The 27,729-nt window shown below is 30.7% G+C and overlaps 1 protein-coding gene across 5 annotated transcripts in view; it reads left to right on the top strand.

Moving 5' to 3' along the window:
* Positions 1-27,729, top strand: part of LOC129799877 (acetylcholine receptor subunit alpha-like) — a 69,665-nt gene that overhangs the window by 17,096 nt on the left and 24,840 nt on the right. The window contains exons 4-5 of one of the 5 annotated variants that reach the window (XM_055844156.1): positions 4,084-4,193; positions 10,235-10,415. In XM_055844156.1, coding sequence (XP_055700131.1) covers positions 4,084-4,193; positions 10,235-10,415 — 291 coding nt within the window. Of the gene's footprint in view, positions 1-4,083; positions 4,194-10,234; positions 10,416-19,151; positions 19,333-22,582; positions 23,366-27,729 lie in introns of those variants that run through there. The other 4 variants (XM_055844157.1, XM_055844158.1, XM_055844160.1 and 1 more) reach the window with 4 other exon arrangements.

Raw genomic sequence — 27,729 nt, forward strand, 5'->3', positions numbered from 1 at the left:
TTTTCCATGTGAATATTGGCAGGCAAAGGCTTTTCAGGAAACATCTGACATCCTTCCGTGTGGAATTGTCCACTGTCAACACAACATTTATAAGAGTTCAATACTTTATAAATCATCATCCTAACACTGAACACCTGAGAACAATGAAGACCATGACTATAGAAGTTGCTCAGTAGGAGTTCCAAAAGCCGATTTCTGTGCTTTGATTTGGAGTTTAATGTTTATAGTTGACACAGACTGTCAGGAAAATTCTATCCCAAAGTTCTGCCTTACTTTAATCCGGAAACTTATAAACTTTTCTAACACTTGCTGCACACTTTTGATGTGCAAAATGCAATCTACTGCCCTATATAAATTTTTAAATTCATGCAAATAAAATAAAATTCAAATAAGTGAGATTACTTCTCCAATGGCGACTCAATGAACTCAGCTATGGTCAATGTTTAAACCTTTATTTTTAAGAACTCGTAAACTATTTCAATATATACTTTATTGTATGAAATAAATTGAGAGACACATCAATTGGGTATTATTCCATTGTTATTCCAAAAAATAGAGCTCCGAATATGGAAGCTAAAATTTGACTTCCATTGATCGTCCTGCTACGACTGTAAATATTCTTTGAAATTCAGCATAAATAAGCAAAAATTTTAGCTTTCTTAGCTGAAGTATTTTATGTTAACTAGGATTTTACGACAAAATTTCCTAAATTTTAGGTATATTTACAAATTGTACTAGGGGAATGTTGGCATGGTTCGCACAGAGTGAACCTTCGAACAACGCAAATTTTCTCTTTGTTTACAAAGAGCTAGTTCGTCGTTTCTTAGCCGTAAGATAGATCATTATTAAGCTCATGAAACGAGATGTGAAATAGTAGGTCAGCTCCTTGCAAACAAAGAGAAAATTCGCATCGTTTGAAGATTCACTCTGTGCGAACCATGCCTACATTCCCCTATTTTATGTAGTTAAAATCAAATCTACCTATCAATTCCTTTAATATCTTTATCAATATTTTGGACAACTTGAAATATAAACATAATAAGCGAAATATTTTTTAAAAAACAAATTATAATTTTTACTTCTTTTCAGAAATGTTGTATGGAACATTTGAAAGTATTTTATTTATATTTTGTGAAAAAAATCCTTGTTTTTCAATACATTTGAAAATGAGTAAAGTTTATTAACATTGCTTTAGAATTAGATGCAATTATATCGAGTCGGTGATACCTGAATTCAATAATTTTAATTAATTTAATACGTTGTGTCTCATATTTCGCTGAAAGACGATTATATTTTAAGCTGTACGAAATATAGCCTCGTTTCTGAAAAATTTTGAATTTAATATTAAATTATTTTAATACGGAATAATACAGGAATATTTATTTACAATTTTAAAGATTTCTCTGTCCAAGTTAAACTAATAAAGTTTAGTATACAAGCTTTCAAAATTTTCAATTTTAATACAATTAAAAAATATCTTGTTTTACTTTAAAAATTAAATAGATGAAAGTAGGCTACCTTCGGACTCCTCAAGCTTCGGATAATTAGGATTAGCTATAATAAAATTATAATGGATCAAATTTAAAAAGATATTAAGAAAATTAATCATTTTAAGTTTGAATCGTCCGAAGGTAGAACCTTTTTCCCTACAACTTTAATGACTTTCAGATTTCCAGCTTAGCTTTATTATGATGAAGATGAACCTATTGTATTTTAATAATAAAAATTTTCAAGTTTTAAATATTGAAAAGGATAGTTTTGGGATAATAAATAGAAATATTGAAAATATTCCGTGTTTTTTAAATAAGCGATACCAAGAGAAGCTGGACTCGGGGTCGTCACTGTAGAGTAGAATTTTACATAGGGCAACAGTGGATACAGGTAGAGGGTGGTAGTAAAAATTTTACTACGGTGGTATAAATTTTAGAATGTGAGTGAATGAAGTAGTATATTAAATATATATAAAAAAAATGAAATATAGTTGATGAATATTTGAAAATTAACCCCTCAATTCTAAGATAAGGAAAACTTGAAAAATTTAATTAAATATTTAGTATAAAAATTAAAGATTTCCAATTCTAAAATGAAAGTTAATTATCCTTTATCTATTCCAATCTTGTCTTCCAACTTTCTGCAGTATGAAAAGATCCTGTCGATTTCGCTGAAGAACGCGAATACGATTAACCTTTAACTCTTTGCGGACTATATCGAATCTTACCTATAGACAATTTCACATTTCTTAGATCAAAAATGGCTTAGGAATTCTTCAGGTTCTTGCAAAAGAATATCCTAGATTTGCATATCCTTATAGTAGTTTCTAAACGTGCACAGGCATTGGATTTTATCGATTGTAAACAAAGGGTAATTCATTTAGGGGAACTTGAGGCAATCGGTCAGAGAATCCCCGGGGAACTCGGTAGAACTCAGAGAACTCGGGGATCTCATAAGAAACCCGGGGAATCCATACATTTGTCAGAGAACTCACAAGGAACCCGGGTAACCCATACATTTTTTAGGGAACCCATATATTTTTTCAAGGAATTCAGGGACCCATATATTTTTTCAATGAAGCTCACGGAGAACTCAGAGAACTCATATATTTGTTCAGGGAATCGGGATATCAAGCAAATTTGGCCTGAGAATCCCTGGAGAGTCCAAGAAACTCTCGAGGAACCCATATACTTTTTAGGAAACCCGGGGACCCATGTAACTTTCCAGGGAACTCACGGGGAACTCAGGAAACTTAAACTTAAGGTCCGTTCCGAAAAAAGTCGTATGTTTGGGGAAAAATTAATGATTAAAGAATGCTTTCAGGGAATGTTTTTGTTATTGGTAAATATCTTATGTTTCCATGTATAGGGACAATATTGAGGTTCTGCCTCGATTATAAGTTGAAGAACGAAAGCATTAAAATTGACTTTTTGTTGTACTTTTTTTCAATGAGCTCCGGTAGATAGTTAATTGTTAAAAATTGGTCTGCGATTAACGTTATGGAATAGTAGGGGAAAGTACTCTCCTTACGAATGTTCATACCTTCAAATAATGTGAATTTTCTTTGATTTTCCTAAGAGACTTACACATAATTATCACATAAATATTAATTAATAGATAATATGCTAATTAATAATTAATAAAAATGTGTAAGTCTTTTAAGAAAAGTAAAATAAAATTCATATTATTCGAAGGCATGAACCTTCGAAGGGAGAGTACTTTCCCCTATTTGTTCTAAACTTTTAGTGTGTAAAAGGTGAAATCAGTACTTAATTCCGTTATATCAATTTCAGTTTTCGATGATCGAAAATCACCAATAAAAATTAAATCGATAAACAAAATCAGTAAAATGTTATGCATCTAACCTTAGAAAATCCAACAAAGTCTGATTCGATGTATTTTTCGTCTCTACGATTAGGGACAAAAAGAGCCCAAAAATTTAAGTAATTTTTCTGAAAATACTAATGAATGATAATTTTCACTCTAATGAAAAAAAATCGTTTGAGCATTGTAGTTTCTTTTTACGAAACGGTTTTGAACGGAGAATTTAAAAATTCGTTATTTTTGAGCTTAAAAATTCACTATATAGCAAATCGCTGGAGACTTGTAAAAAAATATCCTAGATCCTTCCAACCCTCTTTTTTGCATTTACGTACAAACATAAGAAAAAAATAACTTCAGGTAGTCAGAAAAAATTATTTTCTTTATGGGACACCGGTGGTTCAATCGTCCTTAAAGTGTTAAAGATTTACGATTAAAGATTGATTTCAGAATTGAGGGGTGGGTTTTTGGAAAAATAATTAGCTGCATGTAACTGTCCTATTTTCCCCTAAGTATCAGATTTTACAAGGATAATCTAAATCTACGATTTGAAGATTAAAAGTTTATAGGATTTATTTCAAAACTAGGAAGAATTGGAGCATCTTAGAATTGGACTTTTTTTCTATTTTTAAGTGAAACTGATGATATGGTCTAGTTCCATTTGAAATTAGGAACAAATGCCCCATTTCGAATGCACCCTACTTTTGTTCAATTAACAACGTTCTTGTTGGCTCTTCTAATTTCTTTTTTTTCTAAACATTTTATTAACAGTCTTGGTACGATTATAAGTTACGCTGGGAGCCTAAAGAATACGGAGGAGTCCAAATGCTGCACGTCCCTTCAGATCACATCTGGCGTCCAGATATTGTCCTGTACAATAAGTAAGTAAAATGCCTTTTTAATTGCATCAACATCCATTTTCTAAAAAAATAACCTTCTTTTTCTTCTACTTAAATTTCTTGAATAAATGTTTGAATAAGTGTGTGGCACTGAGCAGCCAAAAGTGATTTGAAGAAGTGCAGAATTGATATTTTCAGAGATTTATTTATTGCAAGAAATCCCAAGTTGGTCTGAAAAATAAGCATCAAACTTAAATGTATTTCTTGTACACCAACTTAAGAGTTTCACTTTCTGTAGTTCTCTTTTATTTTTGCCAATTTTTTCCCCCCTTTCTTTTGTTCCCATTTTTACCATCTCTACATATTAACTTTTTGATCATAGAAAGTAGCAGAATGTTTTTCGCGCATCTTGCTCGATTTCTATCTATTTTATTTACACACCGACCCTAGTTTGTAAGCTCCTCAAAAGGCAAACAAAGACATAATATAATTTATTGTGCGAGGCTCAATTGTAAAAAACGATATCTCAAATTGTTGGTCGTCTTTTTTTTTTGAGAATCTAGCATAAGACAGCAAAAGAGTGTAGCATATCTGTTTTAGTCTCTGATGCGGTGACATTGGTCCAATAGTGATGATATCCTGAAATGGGCCATTTTCAGATAATACCCATCTATGTGCATATATACATAACAATACCCAGAGAGGAATATCCAATCGCAAAAGATAAAATACAATTGATTTTTTGGTGTCTTTCTCCCATTTTCTAATAGTTTGGAGATGATTTCAAATAGAAATGAATGGTTTATCTCCTCGAGTTCTTTATACAGAAAAAATCCAAAGTATTTTTTCAAGCATTTCAATTTGAATAGAAGAAACTTTTTACATATATTGTAGAATTCACTGTGGTAGAAAGTCAAGAATCGTTAGAAAAAAAGTTCATTGGACAGTTCAGGAAAAATTCAATTACTATTATCAAACAAAATAAAATTTTATGCAAATTCTATCACAAAATGAAGTGTAGGAGAACTGTACCAGAATTTGCAATAATATTTATGAATATCCATAATAATCTTCAATGTCTTATGCCCAGCGCACAACAACTTTTGTTTGTAAACATGTTTTCAAAACTTCCTATGAGAGTGAGCGAGATGACTAGATTTATATCTCCTTCACTCTTATTGAAACGTCAAAAAATGTTTACAAAACAAACGCTATTGTATGTTGAGCATTATCTTTTATTTAATATTTATTTAATAGAGTAGTTTAAGAAAGCCATAATGGTAAGACACCTATAAAAGGAGCTTGTACTTTATTTGATTCTCACAAAAGAAGCATTTTCTTCTCGATATTGTCTTGTAGAATTCTCTAAGTAAAGCATTATAGAACTGAAATTCTTGTAATCTGCTTATAACGCTCTTGATTCCGTCTCTGTGACTATTAAAAGTGAAGTCGCGTACTCTAAAGGGACTTAAAAGTTTATACAGAGATTTAATCTTAAAATTCTCATTATAAACCTTTTAAAAATGCATTAAGACTTATTAAAGTTTTGATTCTAAAAGACAGCTATTTTGCATAACTTGTTTGAGATTTAAAGACCTTTCGAATGAACTCCAGCTTACATCAATCGACTAAGAAATACTCTATCTATAGGGGAAAGTACTCTCCCTTTGAACGTTCATGCCTTTGCCTTCGAATAATGTGAATTTTTTTCACTTTTCCTAACAGACTCACATTATTTTCTTTATTATTATTTATTTAAATCAATTCCAATAGGGTCTGCCCGTCTTACATGGTTTGAAAAGGAAAGATAAAAGAAAATAGAAAATTATAACAAACTTATACGGGCTTCAGACCTAAGACTTAACCGTCTGGCTTAACTCCTTCCTGTATATAATTCCTAATCAGGTACGATTTCTTTTTTAGAAAATTGTTGTTTAGGATTGGATTATAAGGGCAAATGATTCATTATTTTTTGAAAAATCAATAAAATTGCCTGTTATGTAAATTTTTGAGACCTTTGGGAACTGGGCTAAACCTCCAGTCTGAAACCGGAATTATACATAATTGTCACATAATTATTAATAATTGATAATAATCTAATTATAATTTAATAGAAATGTGAATGTATTTTAGGAAAACTGAAAGAAAATTCACATTATTCGAAAGCATGAACGTTCGAAGGGAGAGTAGTTTTCCCTATAAATGTAATCTTTGACCTTGAAAAATACTTTAAAGTAATGATTCAAGGACATCGGTAAAAATAATTCTCTATTTTTAAAAAAAAATGAGACTAAAAAACTAAGAACTACAACCCTTTGATAATTTAATATTTTAAAATTTTCAACATAAACCATCACTCTTTAGAAAAAAAAAGAAAGCCAAACAAAACCTGTGCTTAGATGGACAATGATTGATATTGATAAGCGACAAAAACATTAAAAATAACTCTAAATCTTATTTCGCAATTGCTAGAAGCTACATTTCTTATTTTTCTCTAGAAAGGAGAAAGAAAATCCATGTAAAAGATTTTTTTTTATTTTCTCTCGACTCTCTGAAGAATGGCATTTATAGTTGATACTGAAATTAGTATCTATTACAGCTTTGATCTTCTTATACTTTTGAAGAGGCTTGTGTGAAATATCTTATAACAAAGTTAAAATATCCCCTTCAAGTTTTCCAATGGATTTCAGATCTTTTTCAGTACCTATAAGATGTGATGAAAAAACTTGAGGAAATTTCACAAATTGGTATTTTCAATAAGTTACTGTGTCTCAATAATCAATAAATGAATCGGTTGATACTTCCTGCGCTATTTTACACATCTTATACCATTTTAACCATTTTGACTAGGAAGTTTAATTAGGTTTATTCATTACGTTGATACACTAATTTGTCTTTGACTGAAAGTGGTTTCAGATCAAGTTTGGAATCAGCGTAATTATAATAAAATGAAAAACACTTCGATAAAAAAAATAACCAAAAACACAATTTTATATGTAAATAATACTTTTAAAGAAAAAAAAAACAGAAGCTTTGCTGTCTTAGAGCAAAAGATTATGTCTTCTACTTTGGAAAATAGAAGGATTAAAACTAGTACAAATTTTCGTTTTAAAATTAATACACATTTTATAAAAAAAATATTCAAGGATGCATTGGATACTTTGAGGAGTACTCTTTCCAAAATAGATATCTCTCTCACGTCTTTGCCCCTACAAACTGATGATCATCATGTTTTTGTAAAATCATTTAAAATAATATTTTTAAACGAAATCTCTATTTCAAAACAATTTAAAAAAGATAAAAATATTGAAAATTCATATAATAAGCCTTTTAGTTCGTTATCAATGATCATTCAAATTCTTCAAATCATTAGAATAGTACACACAGAAATATTTTGACTCTAAATTCAAGAATATAAATATGAGACTCCGAGAACTTAAATTGGACGTGAATCCCCGAGGCGTTTAAATTCAGAAGCTCTTTGCCAATGAAATGGGTTAAAATCCCTATCTCTTTGACGCTAATACGGGTTTAAGACTAGAGCTTTAGCCCAGTTCCCGAAAGTCTCAAAATCCTAAATAGCGAGCAATTTTATTGCTTTTTGAGAGCCTAATAGGTCATTTATCTTTAAAAATCCAATTCTACGTATAATTTTTCCAAAAAATTGTAATTATTAATAAACTAGAGCAATTAAGCCATATTGCTAAGCCTTACCGTGCTATCATTCTATAGGATTTTTTCAATTTGTAAATTCAATTTAATTTTCAGATGAATTGTTCCTATGCGTTATTTTGCACTAAAAATCAATTGAATTGATAGATCTTCACTTATTTATTAATAAAAACTAATACTTGGTCCAGAAAAACCTGTTTAAATATATTAAAATAGCATAAATGTGGTTGCTCAAATAAATATGAATTCAGCAAATTAAAATGTTAAAATTGCTCAATAATTTCGATTTTATTGCAGTTAAATAAGTAGTCTTTTGAAGAAAATTATTCTTATTAAATTGATTTACTCGTAATTAATATTATTTGTGGCCAAAAATAAGATAAGTAGGGGGAAGTGGGGCACATTTGAATGTGGAGTATCTTTGAAATTGAAATTTTTCACTTATTTTTAAATAAAATTGAGCCTTATCGTGATATAATTTAACTTCACAATCTGTTTGCGCAGATAAATTATATCAGAATAAGGCTCAATTTTATTTAAAAATAAGTGAAAAATTTCAATTTCAAAGGTACCCCACTTTCAAAGGTGCCCTACTTCCCCCTACAGTGTTTTAGTGATAAACTTGCATGAAGTGAAGCTTAAGTATCGGGAGTAATTTATTAAGTTCCTCCAAAGCCATTCGAAGGAAATTGTTGTGTTAAGAAATCTCAGTTGGGAGTTGGGACGACTATAGATTTCTATAGATTTTCAATAAGACTATATCAGAGTCGCTGCAATAGCCCTTTGCCTACAACCCTTTTTTCTGGCTTTGGTGATCCTTCTGAATAACAGATAAGCGACCTATAAGACATTTTAAGTACTATAACACATTTTCCGGAGTCATTCACAATCAAAAATCTCACGGCACTATTTAAAATTGAGCAAATTTCTTACAAAATGTGTCCTGGCTGTGAGAATTTTCAAGTAAATTCTAGAAATCTCAATGCTCAATCGGCTAAATTGAATTTAAAATTAAAGCGTGAAAAATCCTAGTGTGATAGCACCGTTAGGTCTGAATCCGGTATAAGAGATCTGGTGTTTAAGTTGAGCATTAGCTGAAAAATGAAAAATGTCTTGAGATTTGCAAATTACAATTAAAACTAAATGATCAAGGATTTAGGATTAGGGCATTGGCATTCATTATATGGAATTTAAAATTAAATTCCTGGGTGTTTCTGGACTTTTCCATTATTCCCTGTGTATAGAAACTAAATTTCAAAATAGGTTTCAAAGAGTGACGTGCAGACAATAACACAAGTGGAAAGTTGGGAACACTCATGGCGAAAATAGAAACAGTCTCGGCGAAAATGGGAACAGTTGCGGCAGAAAGACAAAGTGGATTTTCTCAAATTTAAATTAATCTCTTTTTTAACTAATCCGGGAATTATTAAATGTATTATCGGGGTCAGTGAAGAAAAGATTATGATTAAAAGGAAGGGTCAAACTCCGAGAAGTTATTTTACGAGAAGTTATTCTATTTATTTTTCTCTTTGTTTGCAAAGAGCTAGTTCGTCATTTCTTAGCCATAAAATAGATAATTATAAAGCTCATGAGACAAGATGAGAAATGGTAAGTCAGCTCTTTGCAAACAAAGAGAAAATTCGCATCGTATGAATGTTCACTCTGTGCGAACTATGCCTACATTCCCCTAGAGGGACATTCTGCCTTGAGGCTTTTGTTCAATCAGTTTTTCAAAATCAAAGATTAGAAAGACTCTGAATTATGTATTTCTTAACCGATTGGGACACATTTGAATTCATTTGAAAGGTCTTTGAAACCCGGTGTAATTAGAATCGGTTCCATCGTGTTATGCAATGGTAATATTTTTTTTAATAAAAAATTAGATGTGTAATTGAAGAAACTGTGCATTTCCCGATGTTTTAAATCCCTACCAAAACCAACCCTACAATTCAATTCGTTTTATACAACTGATGCAAAACCAATTTTGGGACATATAGCATTTGTGTTACAAGTTGGAGCTTCCAGCAATGCTCCTGGGTGGTGATTTACCACCCCTTTTTACAAAGAGACTGCAACAGTTATGCTACAATTATTGTCTGAAATGAATATCATCATAATTCTTAGCAGAACAATTAATAGTTTATTTTCTTTCTTCTGCTACTTGTACTTCAATTTGTCTTGAAAATTTAATTTCTCCTACTATTTTTTCTTCATTATATAAATAAAATATACATAATGCAATTTGGACAATTTGAATTTTGCAGATAGTCAACTTAATTTTTAAAAAAAGCATTTCATCTGAATTCTTATTCACATATTTCACATTAATATTTTAATGAAATTCTATGTGTAAAAGTTTGTAGTATAGCCATAAATAATGAGAAACATTTATAATGATGGAAAAATCACAGTGCGGATGGAAATTTCGAGGTGACTTTAGCAACAAAAGCGACAATTTATTCAGAGGGTTTAGTTGAATGGAAACCACCCGCAATTTACAAGTCTTCTTGCGAAATAGACGTCGAATACTTTCCATTTGATGAACAAACGTGTGTTTTAAAATTCGGCAGCTGGACTTATGATGGGTTTAAGGTATGTTCTGTCTTTCTAATGCTTCAGCATCTTTACAAACAACCCAAAAAAAATACTTTTGAAAAATAAAACACTTCTTTTGTGAATTTATTGCACAAAATTCAATTTGCGATTATATATTTAAAAAAAATTGAAACACGACAAAGCACACACATATTGCCTCTTCATCAAAATATATAAAATATTCTTTAAAAGATAATACCACTTCTCATTCAAAACAACTCATTGTCTTTGGATTGAAAGCAATTTATGATGAATTCACTTTTTTTTTACTCTGAATACAATATAATTACGAAAAAAGCTTCTTTGTTCCTCCTCTCTTCTTTTTTTTTAACTCAAAAGAAAAGATATTGAATGAAAATGTGAAAAATTGCCCTTAACAATTAATAATGCCAACGCCTTTTGCTTGGATTAAATTCAACTTTTTTTTTTTGTATTTTTCATTATTTCTTTCTTTCTATTTAAGGCTGCAATTCTGTCATTTCTATTACATGATTTTAATAATTACTTATAAAGAGTTTTTAAGCGCCAATCTAAAGTTTTAATTTTTTTTTTAACTAAATTATGCGTTTGCCGTAAGATTTCATCAAGGATTTATCAGTCTTACTGTGTTATCACACTTGCACATTAAAATTTTAATATGACTCACATTAATAGTCGCTGGTGAGAGTCCAAATGTGTAATTTGTGTGTTTGAATCATTTTATATTCAAAATTTGATCTATTTGTTGATAAAAAAGTAGACTTGGCTCGAAAAATTTGATATAAATTGATTTATAGCATTAATGCGAAAAATTAATGCAATTTTCTCTTTAATTTTTTAATGTGAAAAATATTTATGCTTTAGGTAAATTTAAACTTATTTTTGCAGGCCAAGTCCACTTCTTTATCATTAAATAGAAAAACCCCAAATATTAAGTGACTCAAAGACACAAATAACATACTTGGACGCTCACGAGCGACAATTAATGTGAATCACATTAAAATTTTAATGTACAAGTGTGATACGCCGTTTATACCAATGTCTTGTGGGCAGAATTGCAGTTGAATTTCACAAAAAAAAATAATATTTCTCATATAGATATTTCGTTACATCTCGAGCATTGTCTGCAATCTTGCCGAGCTAGACAAATCCTCTAAATTAGTATACTTTGCAAACAACATGAATGCTATGAATAAATTAGGCGAATTTATCAAGATTCCAAAGGAGACGCGCATATATCATGCTATTGACTTTGGTTGACTTCAAGCTGAAAGAACCCTGCATACAGTCTTTGACAAATCCTTTGCCAAAATCTTTACATCTTTGGTTCATCATGTAAATAGATAGACAGACAATTGTGAATGGCAGAAAATGGAGAGAAAAAAAAGAAAATATTTCCCGTCAAACAATTGAATATTGAAGTATCTCTCATTCAATATTTGATGCTTATATGGAAAATCAATAGGAAATTTGACTACCATTAACGCAAGATACTCAGGAAAATAAACTTATCTCTCCAGCTAAGTAGGTATATAATATTGTAAATATTTTTTTTGCTCAGAAATATCAAAGATAAGGTGAAGATGCTGTTTTATATTCTTCTCTTCCCTCAAACCCCCCTCAACATAGACGACCTATCAACGAGGAAAAAAAATATATTCCTACCCTCCAACAATTTAGGGCAATGTAATATTTTAGTTTAAGACACATTTATCTGGTGCGATTGTTGATGACAATAAATCGTGACTTCTCATAGCTTCATTCACACACAAAACCCCTCAAGATATTGCCGGAAATAATATTTCGTCTTCATTTACGGGAGACAAACACCCTCGATTTTCTCTCCTGGTACTTTTGCTCTGATTTTCCAACATATGAGTCCGTACAGTCACCTGGAAAATTATTTGGGCAGGTAATTTATGATAACGAACTTGATAATTTCCTGCTTTCTTCGCCTAGGCTGTTATTTTCTAATTTAATCACATTTTTGAAAAAGTCTTTTAAAAAAGGAGAAGTTTAGAGAAGGTTTTACAGCTTCGTAATGTTGCAGCTTTGTAAAAGTTGCTTTTTTCCAAGTTACTAATAGTCTAATAGTCCAACATCTCACATTTCCTGACAAACTTGGAAGCCTAGGCCATTTTTTCCTGTCCAAAACGCAAAAATAAAAAAATAGCCTAAAATCGTAATTCTGATGTATAGGAGAAGGTTTTGCAGGTTCGTAACGTCGCAGCTTCGTAAAAGTTGATTTTTTTCCAAGTTACTAAATAAATATCATTCATGGTAGTTCCACATGTCACATTTTCTGACAAACTTGGAAGCCTAGGCCCTTTTTTTTGTCCAAAACGAAAAAACAAAAAATGGGCCTCAAATCGTAATTCTAATGCGTAATACTTTATGCAATTTTTTACACTTCAAGTGTTTTTCGGAAAAACAATTATCATAAGTTTATAGAATGTTTTTCAGGGTTCATATTCACCGTAAATTTTTTTGCTCGAAGAGGGTCGTTTTTATGGATAGAGGAAAACTCACAAAGGTTACCACCCTTGCAGCTCAGGAAAATTGAATTTTAAAGCTTCGTAAAACTATCTGTCAAAATTATTGACCACTGACTTTGAGAATTCTTCACTCTTGTGGATCACACTGTGCACGCCGCTCTCGAATATTTGACCTATCAGAGATTCCACTGTATAAGTTCACAAGAAAACCATTGGGTTATTAAACAATTTTCATGAAAATGTCGAAAAAAAACACGCACTTATGAACTGCTTTTGGTAAATGTGATGAATGTGATTCTTTAATTTCCAGTTCGATGCATTTCGTGTATTTCTCATTCAATTTTCCTTGCTTTAAAGTGCAACTTTCTACATTTCACTTTAAATTGGCGGTTGCTAATTTTCGAATTCAGTTGTGTCCGAAATGGGTGCAAACACAAGTATAATTTGATTTTCCAATAGTGTCTTGGATAAAAGGTAAATGAAACTCTATTTGCACAAAAAGTCGTTGATGTTCGAAAAATTCAAATTCAATTTTGAATCTTCATAATAAATTTTTGAACAAGGTGAGGAAAATTTATGAAATATTGCTCTAAAAAGCTCGCAAAAGAATTACTCAGTGATTGTGGAGTGACAATTTCTTGATAATTTCACAAGGTGACTTAAGTACACCCTGTTCGAATTTCGAAGTGCTCAAATGTCAAAATGTGTTGGTCTTCACTTTGTGTGAGGAAAAACACAAAGCAACGCGTTTATTGTTCCTGTTCCATTATTTAATCACTCCATAATCAGCATTAATTTTCCCCACCTTGTTCGAAAATTTAGTATGAAAGTTCGAAATTGAATTTGAATTCCTCGGACATCAACGATTTTTTGTGCAAATAGATTTCCATTTACCTTTCATCCAAGACACTATTGGAGAATCAAAATCTGCTTGTGTTTGAACCCAATTAGAAAAAGACTTTTTTGACACAGTGATATAATTGATTCGGTTTGTGTGACATTCACTAACAAATTTTAAATCTTAGACATAATTTTCCGTACGAAGCTGCACAACCTTCTCCTAAATGCTAATCTTTTGAATATTTAATTATATCTGGAGTGAAAAATCATATAAAAAAAATATGTTCGTTTACTAAAAGATAAGCCACGGCATAAGTCAGCATATTTTTAGTTATCTTTTAATTAAAACTATGATAAATATTTAGGTATCGGAATATTAAGCAGTGTTTTAGTAAAAATGGTCATAAAAACGAAATTTAGTCATTATATAAAATGAAAATTTAAATTGTAAATATTCACGAATATTGAAATATCAAAAAGAAAGTATTTATAATCAGTTTTATTGTTTTCATCTGATCAAAATAGACGTCTAGCTGAAATTTTGTACAACCTCAATTTAATTAAATTTTATATACTAACCATTTTGAATTATTTATTGATTGATTCGATTTATCAATTTATCAATCTTCCAATTTACTGACCAATAATATTTAACGCGATATTTTGTTTTGCGGACGAAATAGAATCACAAATGATTTTTCTATTTAAATTTTATTTGTATTTTTTGGAAAATTAAAGTAGGGTAAAATCTAGAATTCCAGACAACCCGAGAATATCTGGATAAATCTATTTGGATATTTTCATTTTGATATACTAGCTAATCTAGTTTGTTTAGTAATTATGGAATTTCAGAGAAATATTCAAATTATTTAATTTTTTATCAAATAATTTAAGGTTTTCGAACTCTAAATACATTTGTAAGGAGTTCTGTGGTTCGGAATTCCTAATTTTACCCTAGTTTTCGAAAAACGTGCGTAGAATTAAACAGTTAAATGTTTTAATTTGTCTTATGGCCTCTACACATTGGGAGCAATTTTTGTCAAAAATTGCTTTTTTGAAGAAAATTCCCTGCAGCGTTGTAGGGGGAAACGTCAAATTTCTGTCAAAAACACAATTTTTGAAGAAAATTGCTCCCAATGTGTAGACACCTTTAGAAGAAATATTGATCCAAAACAACTTATTTTTTATCAAAGTAAGCTCATATTCCTCTTTTCACAGTATTATCAATCAAATCCTAGCACATTGTCAAAAATGTTATTCAAATTTGACAGACAAATCCGCCTCGGTCTACCCTACTTAATGATTTATCCTATTAGTGTTCTTTTCTTGAGGACTCCTCAAATTGTTTTTTACTAAATTACATTTTTTTTTACTAGAAGCATTTTAGGGGTGTGGCCTAATTTATTTGACAAAAGCTCTTAAAGACAGTGTAACCCTAAATTGAGTACAACGCGAAATTCCGGACAAACCAATTTGAAAGTTCGGACGGTAATAATTTATGCAATTCTAAGGTGTCCGAATTCTAAAATTGGCTTGTCCGGAATTCTGCGTTGTCCGAATTTCCAAAGTGTACCATACTCAAGACACCTAAGCACTATTGTAATCCAGGTAACTTTAGGTAATTCTTAAGCAAATTCACGTAGATTGATCTGTGAACATTTATTTACGGACAGTGTCAATAGAATTTTGAATGTGTGTGTATCATAGAAGGAACCAATATGGGTTTTGGGCTTGAGAATAATGCTATGTAGGGTAATAATTTTTCTACAATTATAGCACACAAAACGGCACTTAAAGGAAGCAAATTAGTGCAAAAGGGAATGAGTGTGAAAGTGCGAGAGATCCCAACTAAAATGCTAGTGGGAGTGAGGGATTAATGGAATGAAACGATGAAATAATAATAGAGACACGAGAAAGTTAATTCACTATAATTTCACTAATGTATTTAATCAGACTACTGCTACACTTTTGTCGGGGTTTTGTGTGTGTACTTCCCGTTCCCTCAAAGTTTTCCTAAGCACAGGGAGTAGATTTGAACCACAGGAGAGACATCCTTAATGATAAATGAAGAGGGTTTTGCTTAAGATATGTATGGCGTTTTGTTAGGAAATTTCCACCTTTTGCCGTTTCTCCCATCCAACATTTTATTACCTTGAGATCATTTTCAGTTCACTAATGGCAAATTCCCAACAATTGCACAACTCCATAAGGTGGACATGAATTTTACAATTATCCTCTGCAGAGATGTTGTGAATTAATGATGCTTCCTTTCGTCCAGGATTAGCTTCAGCTCACAGAGTGACTTAATCCAAGTGTCTCCTAATTAAAGCCTTATCACTCACTTGAATCATTAAAATCATTGAATTTTTAACAGTTTATTTAAAAAAAAAAAGGTTTAACATTTGCAATAGCCCACAGTGTTAATCCAACGATTGGCATCAAGCCAAAATTGAACCCTAGACACGTATTAGCCATTGCTAAGGGGTACTTTTGGGGAAATTCTATGGATTTAGTGTCTTTCTTTTGAGAAAATACGCGAATCGTGAGATGTGTGCACATTTTTATGATCCTATATTATTTTATAGTATCCCAGAGTCCGATTTATCAAGAACCATGTGAGTCTTTTTGTTGGAGTTAAATCTTTTGTATGGAATAAAATGATTTTTAACACAAGTAATTTCTTTCTCGCGTTCTCTGATTAGCCGGAGCTTAAAGCTTTTAAAGCTCTGAAAATCCCAACCAATCAAAAAACACAATGGAATTTAAATACTTCAGGGAATTAAATATATTATTATTATTACTCGTACCCCTTGCGCCTGACCAACATTCCCAGGAAAACAAGAGAAAACCTGGTTTAAGGGTGTTCCCTTAATTACACTATTTAAAAAGGTCTATATTTTTATTGATTAAATAGATAGATAAACAGTCTAAGAACATACTATTAAAAAATAAGAAGTATTCCCGAAAATACAAAGAGCAAAACAAATACACCGGTAAAAATAAAAGAATCAGATTGATCCAAATTTGATCCTTTTGCAAAGGATGGATCAAATTAACATGTTCTTTTATGATAGATGTGCATTCAAAGTTCTATTTGAAAAAGTTAAAATAACATTCCGGAAATGTTTATTTTACCCTGCAATATTGATCCGAAATCAGTGTAAATATTATGCTTTTAAGGTGTATTATGGGTTAAAGTTACCCTTTTTCATGTTAATTTTACCCTTAAAAAGGGGTAAAATTAACATTAAAAAATGTTGATATAATTTACACCTAAAAAGTGTTAAAATCATGAGGAAAAAAAAGTTAATCGCACCCCCATTTTTTCTCAGCGCAGGGACACGGTAAAGTTCACTTAATTTAGTCCGAGAATCTAATCTGTGAAAAATTCTGGTTACTCAAAATTTGAAAAATATTTTCTGAAAATTTCAAGTCAATCGGAGTAAAATGCATTCCGCTCGCGCACTCATATTGTTGTAAAACTTTAAACACGTTAGTCATGCGGTAGTCAAGATTACTCAGAGTCTACTGAACCGATCTTCCTGATATTTTGCATATTTACTTGTTTTAAGTAGTATTATCTAGTGTTTGAATGAAGGATTTGCACTTCCTTTAATCAGAACCATTTTCACAATACAAAATGTGTTGAAAAATAGAAATCCTGCCTACCGCAAGATCTGTTTTTTGAGGAATGGTTCCGAAAATCAGCTGCCAACGGTCGAATTTTCAATTTTTTATTACAATTTTGCTCTAAAGTTACTCTTTTATATCCCAAAAGTTGAAATTTCTAAAATATTTTCTACACAATAAATTATTATTAGAAAAAAGGCCTATTTTTTGTAACCCCTTAACTAGGATTCCAACCCTGTAAACTTTCATCATTATGCTAGGACTCTAAAATGGGGCACCCCAAGTAACATTTTCTTACCAAATTAGAAACATTAAGTAATAAGAAAATTTTAGGTTATTACAATTACTTGAAAGAGAAATAATTTCGCTACCGTAGTACATTATTGCCAAGTTTGCAATTTACGTTAAAATTTATTTTGCCTCAATAAAGTCAAATTATCGAAAGTTTTACTTCTAATTTGCATCGTGACATAAATTTGACATTTTTCTTCATATCTTCTATTCATGCCATGAATGGAAAGGAACAAACTTTACAAGAATGACACTAAATGACCAAATTCAGTACTCTTCCTTATTTAAGACGTCTCCTTACTTACTAGTTAATAGTCTCCTTACTAGTTTTTCACGCTGTTTGATAGGGAATCGAAGAATCTCTTCTGACTTTGGACATCTTCAGAACGTTTCTGATAACAGAATTGAGCATATACCATGGTACTCATACAACTTTGTGATTGTTTTTCTCTTTATGAGTGCGACCATATTAAAGCACGAATAAATTATTATGACCCAAGGGAAAATTAACATATAAATTATTATAAGGGGGCCTACTTTTTTCAGGAAAAGGGTGACCTAAGAAACATGTGAAATGTTCGAAGCAAAAGTCTATGCGAAATCTGAAAGCCTTCCCTTCTTTTACTATTTGAGATAAATGGGGTAATCTGATAACTTCTTTTCGATAGTATCGGCTGTCGATTCTGATAATTTTAAATTGTAATTACACTTTTTATGGGTGATATAAATCCTTATTTACAATAACATTCTTTTAGGAATTGTGCATTGACTGGTCCAGTAATGTTTAAAAATCTGTTATTCATTTAATCTACCAGATACAAATTTACCGATACTATCGATTCGATAGTGTCGAAAAGTTATCATTCCACCCCTGATGTTTACTATGAACATCAGTCTCTCTATGAACGTCACTCTCAATTACCCATATCATTCTTATTAAAAACCTTAGCTATATATTGGAGCTTTAGGACTAAATATTTAAGGGCATTGTTGCAATAGTGATGGATAAATTAATTAAAGGCCAGTGACTTATGAGAGACACTTGGATAGGTACTCTTTGTGTGTTTATTCTCCTAAAATCGTCGCCTTATATAAGAAATTGAATTTATCGGCTGGAGATGCTGAATAACAAATACAGGAGGAAATCAATGGAATTCTACCCCATGTGATTTATAGTCCAAGCTCAAGCAACCAACGGAGATCCTCATCAGAGTGACAGGAGGAGGATGTGTTGAGCAGCATTCGACTTTGAGATGGTTTTCTCTGGATTGTTTTGTCACTCATGTGTTGTTTTTTTTTAGACAAAAATATATAGATAATGTTTTGTAGCATATTTTTGTCCCTGTTGTCAACTTATGTAAAATGTCTGTTCTTCTTACTATATTCCTCTTAAACCCCTAACAAATGCCTTATACCAAGTTTGAAAGAAAGAAAGAAAGAAAGAAAAAAAATTGAAGAAATTAATGATAATTTCCCAACAAATATTGTTTGTTTACAGCGCAGACGGCCACTACGAAGTAACTTTAATGACCAAAGCGACAGTTTACCACACGGGCCTTGTTATATGGCAACCACCAGCGGTATACAAATCGTCCTGTTCCATAGATGTTGAATATTTCCCATATGACGTCCAAACGTGTGTGTTAAAGTTGGGAAGTTGGACATATGATGGCTTCAAGGTGCAAGAAATAAAAACATTCACAGATGCCAAAGAAACATTGCCTTTACATAAACCGGAATGTTTATTTTTTTGGTCGAATTTTTGCGATTTTTTCTATTATGAGTTTCTATATCGTTTTTTTTTGTCTCCTTTTTTATTTTGGTTTATTAGACGAAACACTTGTGATACTGTCACGCAAGCCGTTGAAGAAATGGGAAAAAATGTTTCTTTTTGTTTTAGGAATTTCTGTCACGCATTTCAGTTCAGCCAGAAGGCTTGAATATTACACGTTCGACATACTCAAGAAATTGCACATGGAAAGAATTGTCCTTCCCGCCTACATTTCAATGTAAATTTATCGATAAGGAGATCAACTTAGAAAATCAGGAAGATTTCACCGATTGAATGATTTTTCTAGGAGAATTACCACAACCTCTAGGCTCATATGAAATTGTTCACTAGAAATGTTGGACGTTTCCAATGAAATTCCATTGCAAAATACCGATAAACTAATGGAGTGTAAATAAATGGGGAAAATTTGCCGATTGATTGATTTTTCAAATAGTATTACTACTCTGAGTAGCAAAATTTGTCAACACTTTTCAAGTAAGGTCGTAAAATCGTTATTCACAAGTAATTGGAATGGCTTGGGATACCCTTGAGCTTCAGCCATTCTTACCTCAATATTACTTTATTTTTACTTGAATAAATTACATCAGAACGGTCAGAACTAACCAAAAAGATAATGTTAATCTTTCGAAAAGTTTGCTTAGAAGACATAGGTAACATTTCCGAGGTGATATTTACGTCAGTAAAGTGTAAGTTATTATAATCATGATTACCATTTTATTTTCTTCTCGATATCATACCTATTCCGTAACATTTTTGGGCTTGCATTCTATGCTGAATTACAATAACTATCCATCATCCAAGGGCCCATCAAGCCTAATAAAAAGTGAAGATATTTTTCAGTTTTCCTTGTAAAAGTTTTGCAGATATTGCACCGCGACTTAAACAAATTTTCTCGTAGTTCTTGTATTATTTCGGCGAACATTATGAAATATGTATTTTTAGATAGCTTTTAATGTACGATTTCGAAATATATCAAACTCATAAGTCAATTCTCTTTAGGAAAATACTTGCCAATAGTCTTCAGTGCCTCTATGCAAAAACGTATGGAAAAATGAAATGTTAAGAGGCCCCTGCATCATCATCTGCAAAACTTCAGATTCCTTAAAATATCATTTTCTGCCACAAGGCTCCTTTGAAGTTAGAATAGAATCATCAAAAAATTCTAACAAAAAATGACATTTACATATTTTAATATGTATAAAGCCAATGATTTACTCATTGTAAGACTCATTGCAAAAGTGATTTACCACGATAATTGGTAGCACTTGGTTAGCCTGATATTACACTTACTCATTAAAATTTTAATGTGATTCACATTAATTATGAGGTAATGAGCTAATGAGCGTTAAGATGTGTGATTAGTATCTTTGATTCACTTATTATTAAAATTTTGATATATTCTTTGATAGAAAGATAGACTAGGCCCACAAAAATTAATTTGAATTGGCATAAAACATAAATATTATTTTATATTAAAAAAATAATGCAATTTTCATTTTTTTTTTAATTAGTGCTTTAAGTCAATTTACAGTTCTCGCTTTCTTATTCAAATGGAAGTTATTCGGATGATATCTTGACAGTTTAATTTAAAATATATTTTATGTAGTGAAAATGAATTGATCTGTGAAGTTTTTGTTCAATAAATCGATTAGGATGGAGTAACCACTTTATCGCTACTTTTAGAAAAATGTGAAAATAATTTGATTATAACTTTTGAACCCTTATTATAAGATAACTCAAATTTTACACAAAATTACTGAGATGTATTGGCTCTAGATTCGTCAAAAAAGTAGTACTCCAATTCAACACTGGACTACTTAAAAAACTGGCATTTATTAACAATGAAAAAAAAACCTTTTCGTCGCCACTTTTTACCACTTTTCGCCAGTTTTGTAACCACTTCTCGCCACCCTCTTGAAAACGTCCAAACGCGACTATTTTGGGCAATATTATGCAAAAAATACATTCAGCATATTTCTTTCCTCATGACCTGCTTATTATTACTCAGTTTTTAAATAAATTTTCTTCGGTTTTATAGGGGAAATAAAATTATTAGACTGTTGCAGAAAGTAAACAAAGCAGATTTGATAAATGAGAATCAACGAAGTAAAATTAGCGTCGCCTATTAAAAAGTAATGGCGACAGGTGGTAAAACCAATTCAAAACATTACCACTTTCCGCCATGTCTCATTTTTACACCAAAATAATATTAAATGAAATATTAATATACTAAATACAAATTTTATGTATTTTACGAATGTAATTAAACATTCAACAGACAGATTATTTATCCAAAAACATAAATTTTGTTCGATTAAAATTTGATGACACTTGTTATATTTGGTAAGAAATATTGGATTCGATGCACTTGCTTAAAATATTGCTCTAAAAATACTCAAAATCTTAAATCCAAAACGAATAATTATTATTTTTTGACTTACGCATAGTAATAATAGAAAAGCCACGATAAGCATAAAATCCCTCTGCTGTGGCTTACCCATAGAGTTTATACCATAACGGTATGTCTCACACGGGCATAGCGTGCACTTCGAGGCGAGTCGCTCATTGCTCGACCAGTCACTCAGTACATGACGAGCGCCAAGGCAGTGCACTGGTGTCTGAAGGTCGTCCTCAGGTGTTTTCACCACTTAAGCCTCGATCTTTCTGATTTCGGTTAACACTTAACACGTTGTTACTTTCTTGAAGGCGAAAACTGACATAGCTGTCAAATTTATTTGAATTACCGGCCCTCCCCAGTGGACAATCCACAACTGTCTTTGTCATGCCTGACAAATTATAAGGCATAGTCCACACTAATTTGTAATGCATTTGTAAGGTATGCAATTAATGGACGACATTTGGACTGACTAGTCGGCGGTCTAGTCGGGTGTGACATTGACATTTTGACATTCCCATGTGTTGTGGGAGTTTAAAATGTATATCAATATTTTCTTTATTTATTTATTGACTACATTTAAGGTTTACAAAAAGCCATATTGGATAGATATACATATACCTTACTTGAATGCATTTCTGAGGGCGAACGAGTGTAAGGTTTATGTATAAATTTCCCATAAGAGATGATAGGTTAAGCATTCTTGTCATGCATCAGTCAAGCATACTGTAATGTGTGGATTGACCACTGGGTCGAGTCAATTTATAAAGTATGTGGAACGTGTTTAAAGTCATTTTGGTAAAATATTCCTAAACTATATTCCACAGCATTTTTTCCTGTTTCCGTCGAAGTTTTGTTGTTTTTCGATTATTTTTTTGATAAATAGTAATTAAAAGCAATTAGAAACCGTTCAATTGCAACATGTTTTCGTAATGGTTCCAAGTTTTATTTTTTGTAAAAGTGAAACACTATGGCTAACTTTCATGCTCTAATTATAACCAGAAATTTCTTGTCCTGATGAAAGAATAGATGTAAAATTTTGAAATATTGAAATGTTTTTGTGTTGTTGACTAGAGGTGAGCCTGAATCAGTGGTATCTTTAAGAAAGTCCACCAAAATTCTATTAAATTGTTTTTTTTTTTTAAATATTTTTCTTTGACGAAGCATTGCTATTTAGGATGGATTTCTGTATAAAAGCCACTAAAATTGATTTAATAGAATTTTGGTGGTTGAATGAATTAGAAATGCATCTAAAAATTTCCAAAATAAAGCGATGAAAATACCGCAGAAACTAGTAAGCAGAAATGCATTGAAATTTTTGCAATATTGAGCATTATTGAGGTGTAAAATTGAACACTTCCTCTTTTTTTTGTTTTTTTCAATATAATTAAGCATAAAAAATATAGAGTTTGAAAAATTAAGAAAAGATTTATTTTAGTAACAGGACAATGATACCAAAAAAAAATGATTTCCTCCCAAAATACCAGCACTTTTGGACTGTGAATGGAATATTGAAATGGGAAAGGTATAAAATCTCTACAACTTTTTGCTCTCATAACCGTTTTTTTATGAAAATGTTTTTTGAACTCTCACAATTGTTTTAATTTTTTTTTTCAAATACGAATATGTGATAATTGAAAATTTAACCCTACCTTTCAAAATCTTTTGTTGTTTTTGAGAAAAAAACATATTTTTCTTTTGATTGAGTTTTCTGTACCAAATAAATTAATTTAAAAAAAAACAAAAATAATAATAATAATATCCTAAAACCCCAAAAATATAAAAATTTTATAACAACCGAACCCTCGAGAAAGCAATTTTCTCTCCTAAATTGTAAATAAAAATGAAAGGCAAACGCAGTAAAACCTACAACTCTTCTTAAATCTAAAAAAAAACCAAAAAAAAAAAAGAATTTCACTGTCATTTTCCACTGTTTTCTTTATGGTGAAAAATTTTTTGCAATTTATCTTGTTTTATGTATTTTGTGAACGTACACATAAAATATGCAAGTTGCATGTTTGAAGTACCTACAAACTTCTTTATAAAATATATTCTTATTATTAAAGGAACTTGCTCGCACTTGAAACATATTTCTCATATTTACTTGTACATAAAACCATATTTCCTCAGACTTGCCTGATCTTTTGAGATTATCTCTTAAATTTCACTTTATGTTGTGTAAATAATTTTTTCATCACATTAACACTGGATTGTACGAAAATAATTTTATTAAAAAAAAGTAAAATAATAATTCTTCATAATCTCATGAATCTTGTGTAAATAATTCATTCACCTTCATTATTAATGTGAATTCCATTAAACAACAATTTAATAATAATTATATAAAATACATATAAATCAATATATGTATTTTTTTCAATTTATTTATTTCTTGTCTACCTTATTTTTAATGTGTTAATTTATTGATATACAACCGATATGCAAAAAAATCAATTGGAATTATTTTATACCTTTTCCAAACTTCAGGGAGCAAATTTATGATATCTGCATAGCATTATTATCAGCAAAATTTTATTATATTAATTTCAAAGAATGTTTGTCTATTTCTATACTAAAATTATTGTGGTTTTTTTCTGCATGCCCCTTTCATTAATCGAATATTTTCAACATTTAGCCAAGGAATTTGTCATGAGTTAAACCCTTTCAATAGAAGATTTTGCAAAACATTTTCATAGCTGCAATTGGTGTTATTAGAACTTATACTAATTACTAGATACTATACTCATAAGAATTAGTAAAATATTTATAAGCATTTTGCTAAGCGTTTGATTCTAGATTAATTTCTGCCTCAATAGGGATTCTTAAGAGCTTTTGTTTCTAAACTCTTTAACGATTATTGCATTATTCCTAATTTAAGAGCATTAAATTTTCTAATAATTCATAGAATGTGGCACATTTTGATTATTAATTTCTAATTATTATACTAGTTTTTTTTTATTATTGTCTCTTGCATTTTTTAAATCTTTATACCACTTTGATACGTTTATTCCGAAAATAGTGCAAATTTCAAAGATTTTCGAAGTTTTCAAGAAGTTTGAATGAATTGTTTTGCAATGTACTATAAATTTCACACGTTTTTCTAAAGGAATTACACATTATTAGAATTTTTTTGATAAAGGAGTGCGATTTTTAAAGTTTATTCAAATATTTTGCTTTGGAAAACAAATTTAAAAATAATGTGTATTTTTAAACAAACAAACTGTCATTTTTATTTGTTTATTAAATTTATAATAAATACTATTTTAGTAAAATGGGGTCTATAGCAAAGAACTGAATCTGGCCTAATCCTCGGACGGGAAAACCTAATGCCCTAGACAGACTTACGGCTTAAACCGAGAGGCGGCTTAGTGGGAAACTAGTTCGAATTTAATCAAATCATAATTTTGATTACAATTACGTTAAACCGTCTCTCGGCTTAAGTTAGTTAGCTTTAAGTTACCTTAGGCTTATCCTCGAGAATACTTAACCTATAAAATTTGGTAATAAAGAGTTAAGTAAAGGAAATTTATGTAAAATTTTAATTTATATAATTTCTTAATAAGATTTAAATCATCTTAATAATACAAAAAAAACTAACAAATATTTAAATTTTATTGCAATTTTTACGCAAATCTTCAATTACTGTATTACCTCGTCTTATACTCTTTTCTTTAAATTTCTTTAAAATTTCTTTAAAAAATGCCTTTTTAAAAAATGCCCTATCCTTGTAGGCAGAAACGTCAGAATTTTTAAAAAATGGCAATTTTTGACAAAAATTGCTTCTAGTGTTTAGACACCATAAGGCACTAGATGAAAAAATATAACAAAATTGAAGAAATAAAAAGAAAATGCGATAAACGGTTTACTGGTTTGTGATGAAGCGTTTATCGCATTTTTGTTTTATTTCTTCAATTTTATTATATTATTTTCGTGAAGAATTTCGGTCTGATGTGACGTAGCAAACAATGGACGAAAAACATTAGACCTCTCTTGATTTTTTCAATTTTATTCTTTACGCCGCGCCGTTTCGTGTATGAATGTCCTCTTCAAAAAGTATCAAATTTTGTTAGAAAAATCACATACGGGCGGGAAATGGTTACACTTTCTTGGACTTGGATCACAGATTGCACTTTGAAGTTCACCATTCGACTGATCGACTCTGCGTCGATACTTGATGAAGAAGACATTCATCCTCGAAACGTCGTAAAGAATAATCATGCGAAAAATGCGAAAATCAAGAGAGGTTTTGTGTTTTCCGTCCATTTTTTGCAGTAATTGATAATTTGCGTAACAATTGCAATGAAAATGCGAAAAATTAAGGGAAACGGTGAGCATTTGACTGTCAATGTGATTCTGCCCTAAGTCGTCTCTCGACTTGATTTTTAAGTATATCTAAGGCATTAGACTGTTTGGGCTCTGAGGGAATAAGAACTCAAGAACCCTCTAATGCATTATCAACAAATCATTAAACATTTAATCATTATACAACGGTCTTGTATACAAAACAAATTTTGCAAACACTAGGCCGTTTATACGCAGAGAGCAATACGAGTTTTACACAGAATTTAGACAGTTTTACGCAGAAGCAGTGCGAGTTTTATTCACAATTTATTATGCTATTCCAATGAAAAATGAAAATGGGAAATCTACCTCCTGAACATTTGTTTTAGTACATGCCTGCTCTCATGTACTAAAAAAAAGTTTAAGAGTATAATTTCCACTTATCATTACTCATAGTAATACCACCATTAGACCATTTTATACTGAAAAAGTGCATGTCTCATGGTGCTATTCGAATGGACCATTAAAAGAGAAATCTTTCTTTTTACTGTTCTCAAGTGCTTCTGCAGTATCGACTTTTCTTTGAATTCCTTCCTGTCACAACTGTTTTCCCCACTCCAAACAGTCGTGATAGAAGCCGATACAAAAAAAGTCGATTATGTAGAAGCACTTGAGAACAGACATGTGCTAAGAAAAATGTTCAGAAGTAAAATTTCCCATAATAATTTTTTTGGAATAGCATCATTATACATAGTCTTAACGGGTTCAAGAAATATTAAAGATGTATTAATAATGGGATGTACAAACTAAATAAATTGATAAATCAAATAAATTGTTAAATAAACTGGAGCTTAAAAGAAATTTAATTTTTTTCAATAAGTACAATATATCTATTTAGCCGAGACATAAATATTGTGCCATAAAAATCGGTTGCAACTCCAACTTTTTATGCAATAATTGCCCAAATTTCTTTTCTGATCACATTGATTCTCGTCTCGAGTTTTAAAGTCCGAGGATTAGAAATTTTTCATGCTAAATTTAACTACTGCACTGTAGAAATTTGCAAAAATTATTAAAGTTTGTCAATGATAGAATTGTATTAATTTTATAGAAAGCACATCAATTTCGTTTTTTTTTTTAAATTTATTTTAGCAAATGAAAATCTGCCGCATTCTTTGGATGTTTACCAACCCATTTTAATTTGACTTATTTATCAAAAATTCACCAGCAATTTTACGTTTTAGTTTTTGAATGCAAAATGATTGTTTCATTTGAAACAACACTGTAAATAAATTTAGTGTTGTCCTTTAAAAGTCATCTCACATTTTGCGACTTTTTTCGTATTCTGAAAGAGAAGATTTGCAATTTTTGTCAAAAGTTTGTCAAATTGATTGATTTATTGTTGCTTTGACAAACTTTTAACAAACGGCGTATCAAATGTTTTCTTTCATACTCTTAAATTGAAGGAGTGTAGCGCTGGTTTGTTTAGAAGTTTGTCAGAAGGATGTTTTTTGATGATTTGACAAAAAAGAACCTCCTTTCGGCAAATGTTTAACAAACAGCGTTGCAAACCTCTTTGAAAATAGTAATTCCACTCAGTTAAAATTG

This window comes from Phlebotomus papatasi, chromosome 1, assembly GCF_024763615.1.
Source record: "Phlebotomus papatasi isolate M1 chromosome 1, Ppap_2.1, whole genome shotgun sequence".
NCBI classification, from domain to species: domain Eukaryota; kingdom Metazoa; phylum Arthropoda; class Insecta; order Diptera; family Psychodidae; genus Phlebotomus; species Phlebotomus papatasi.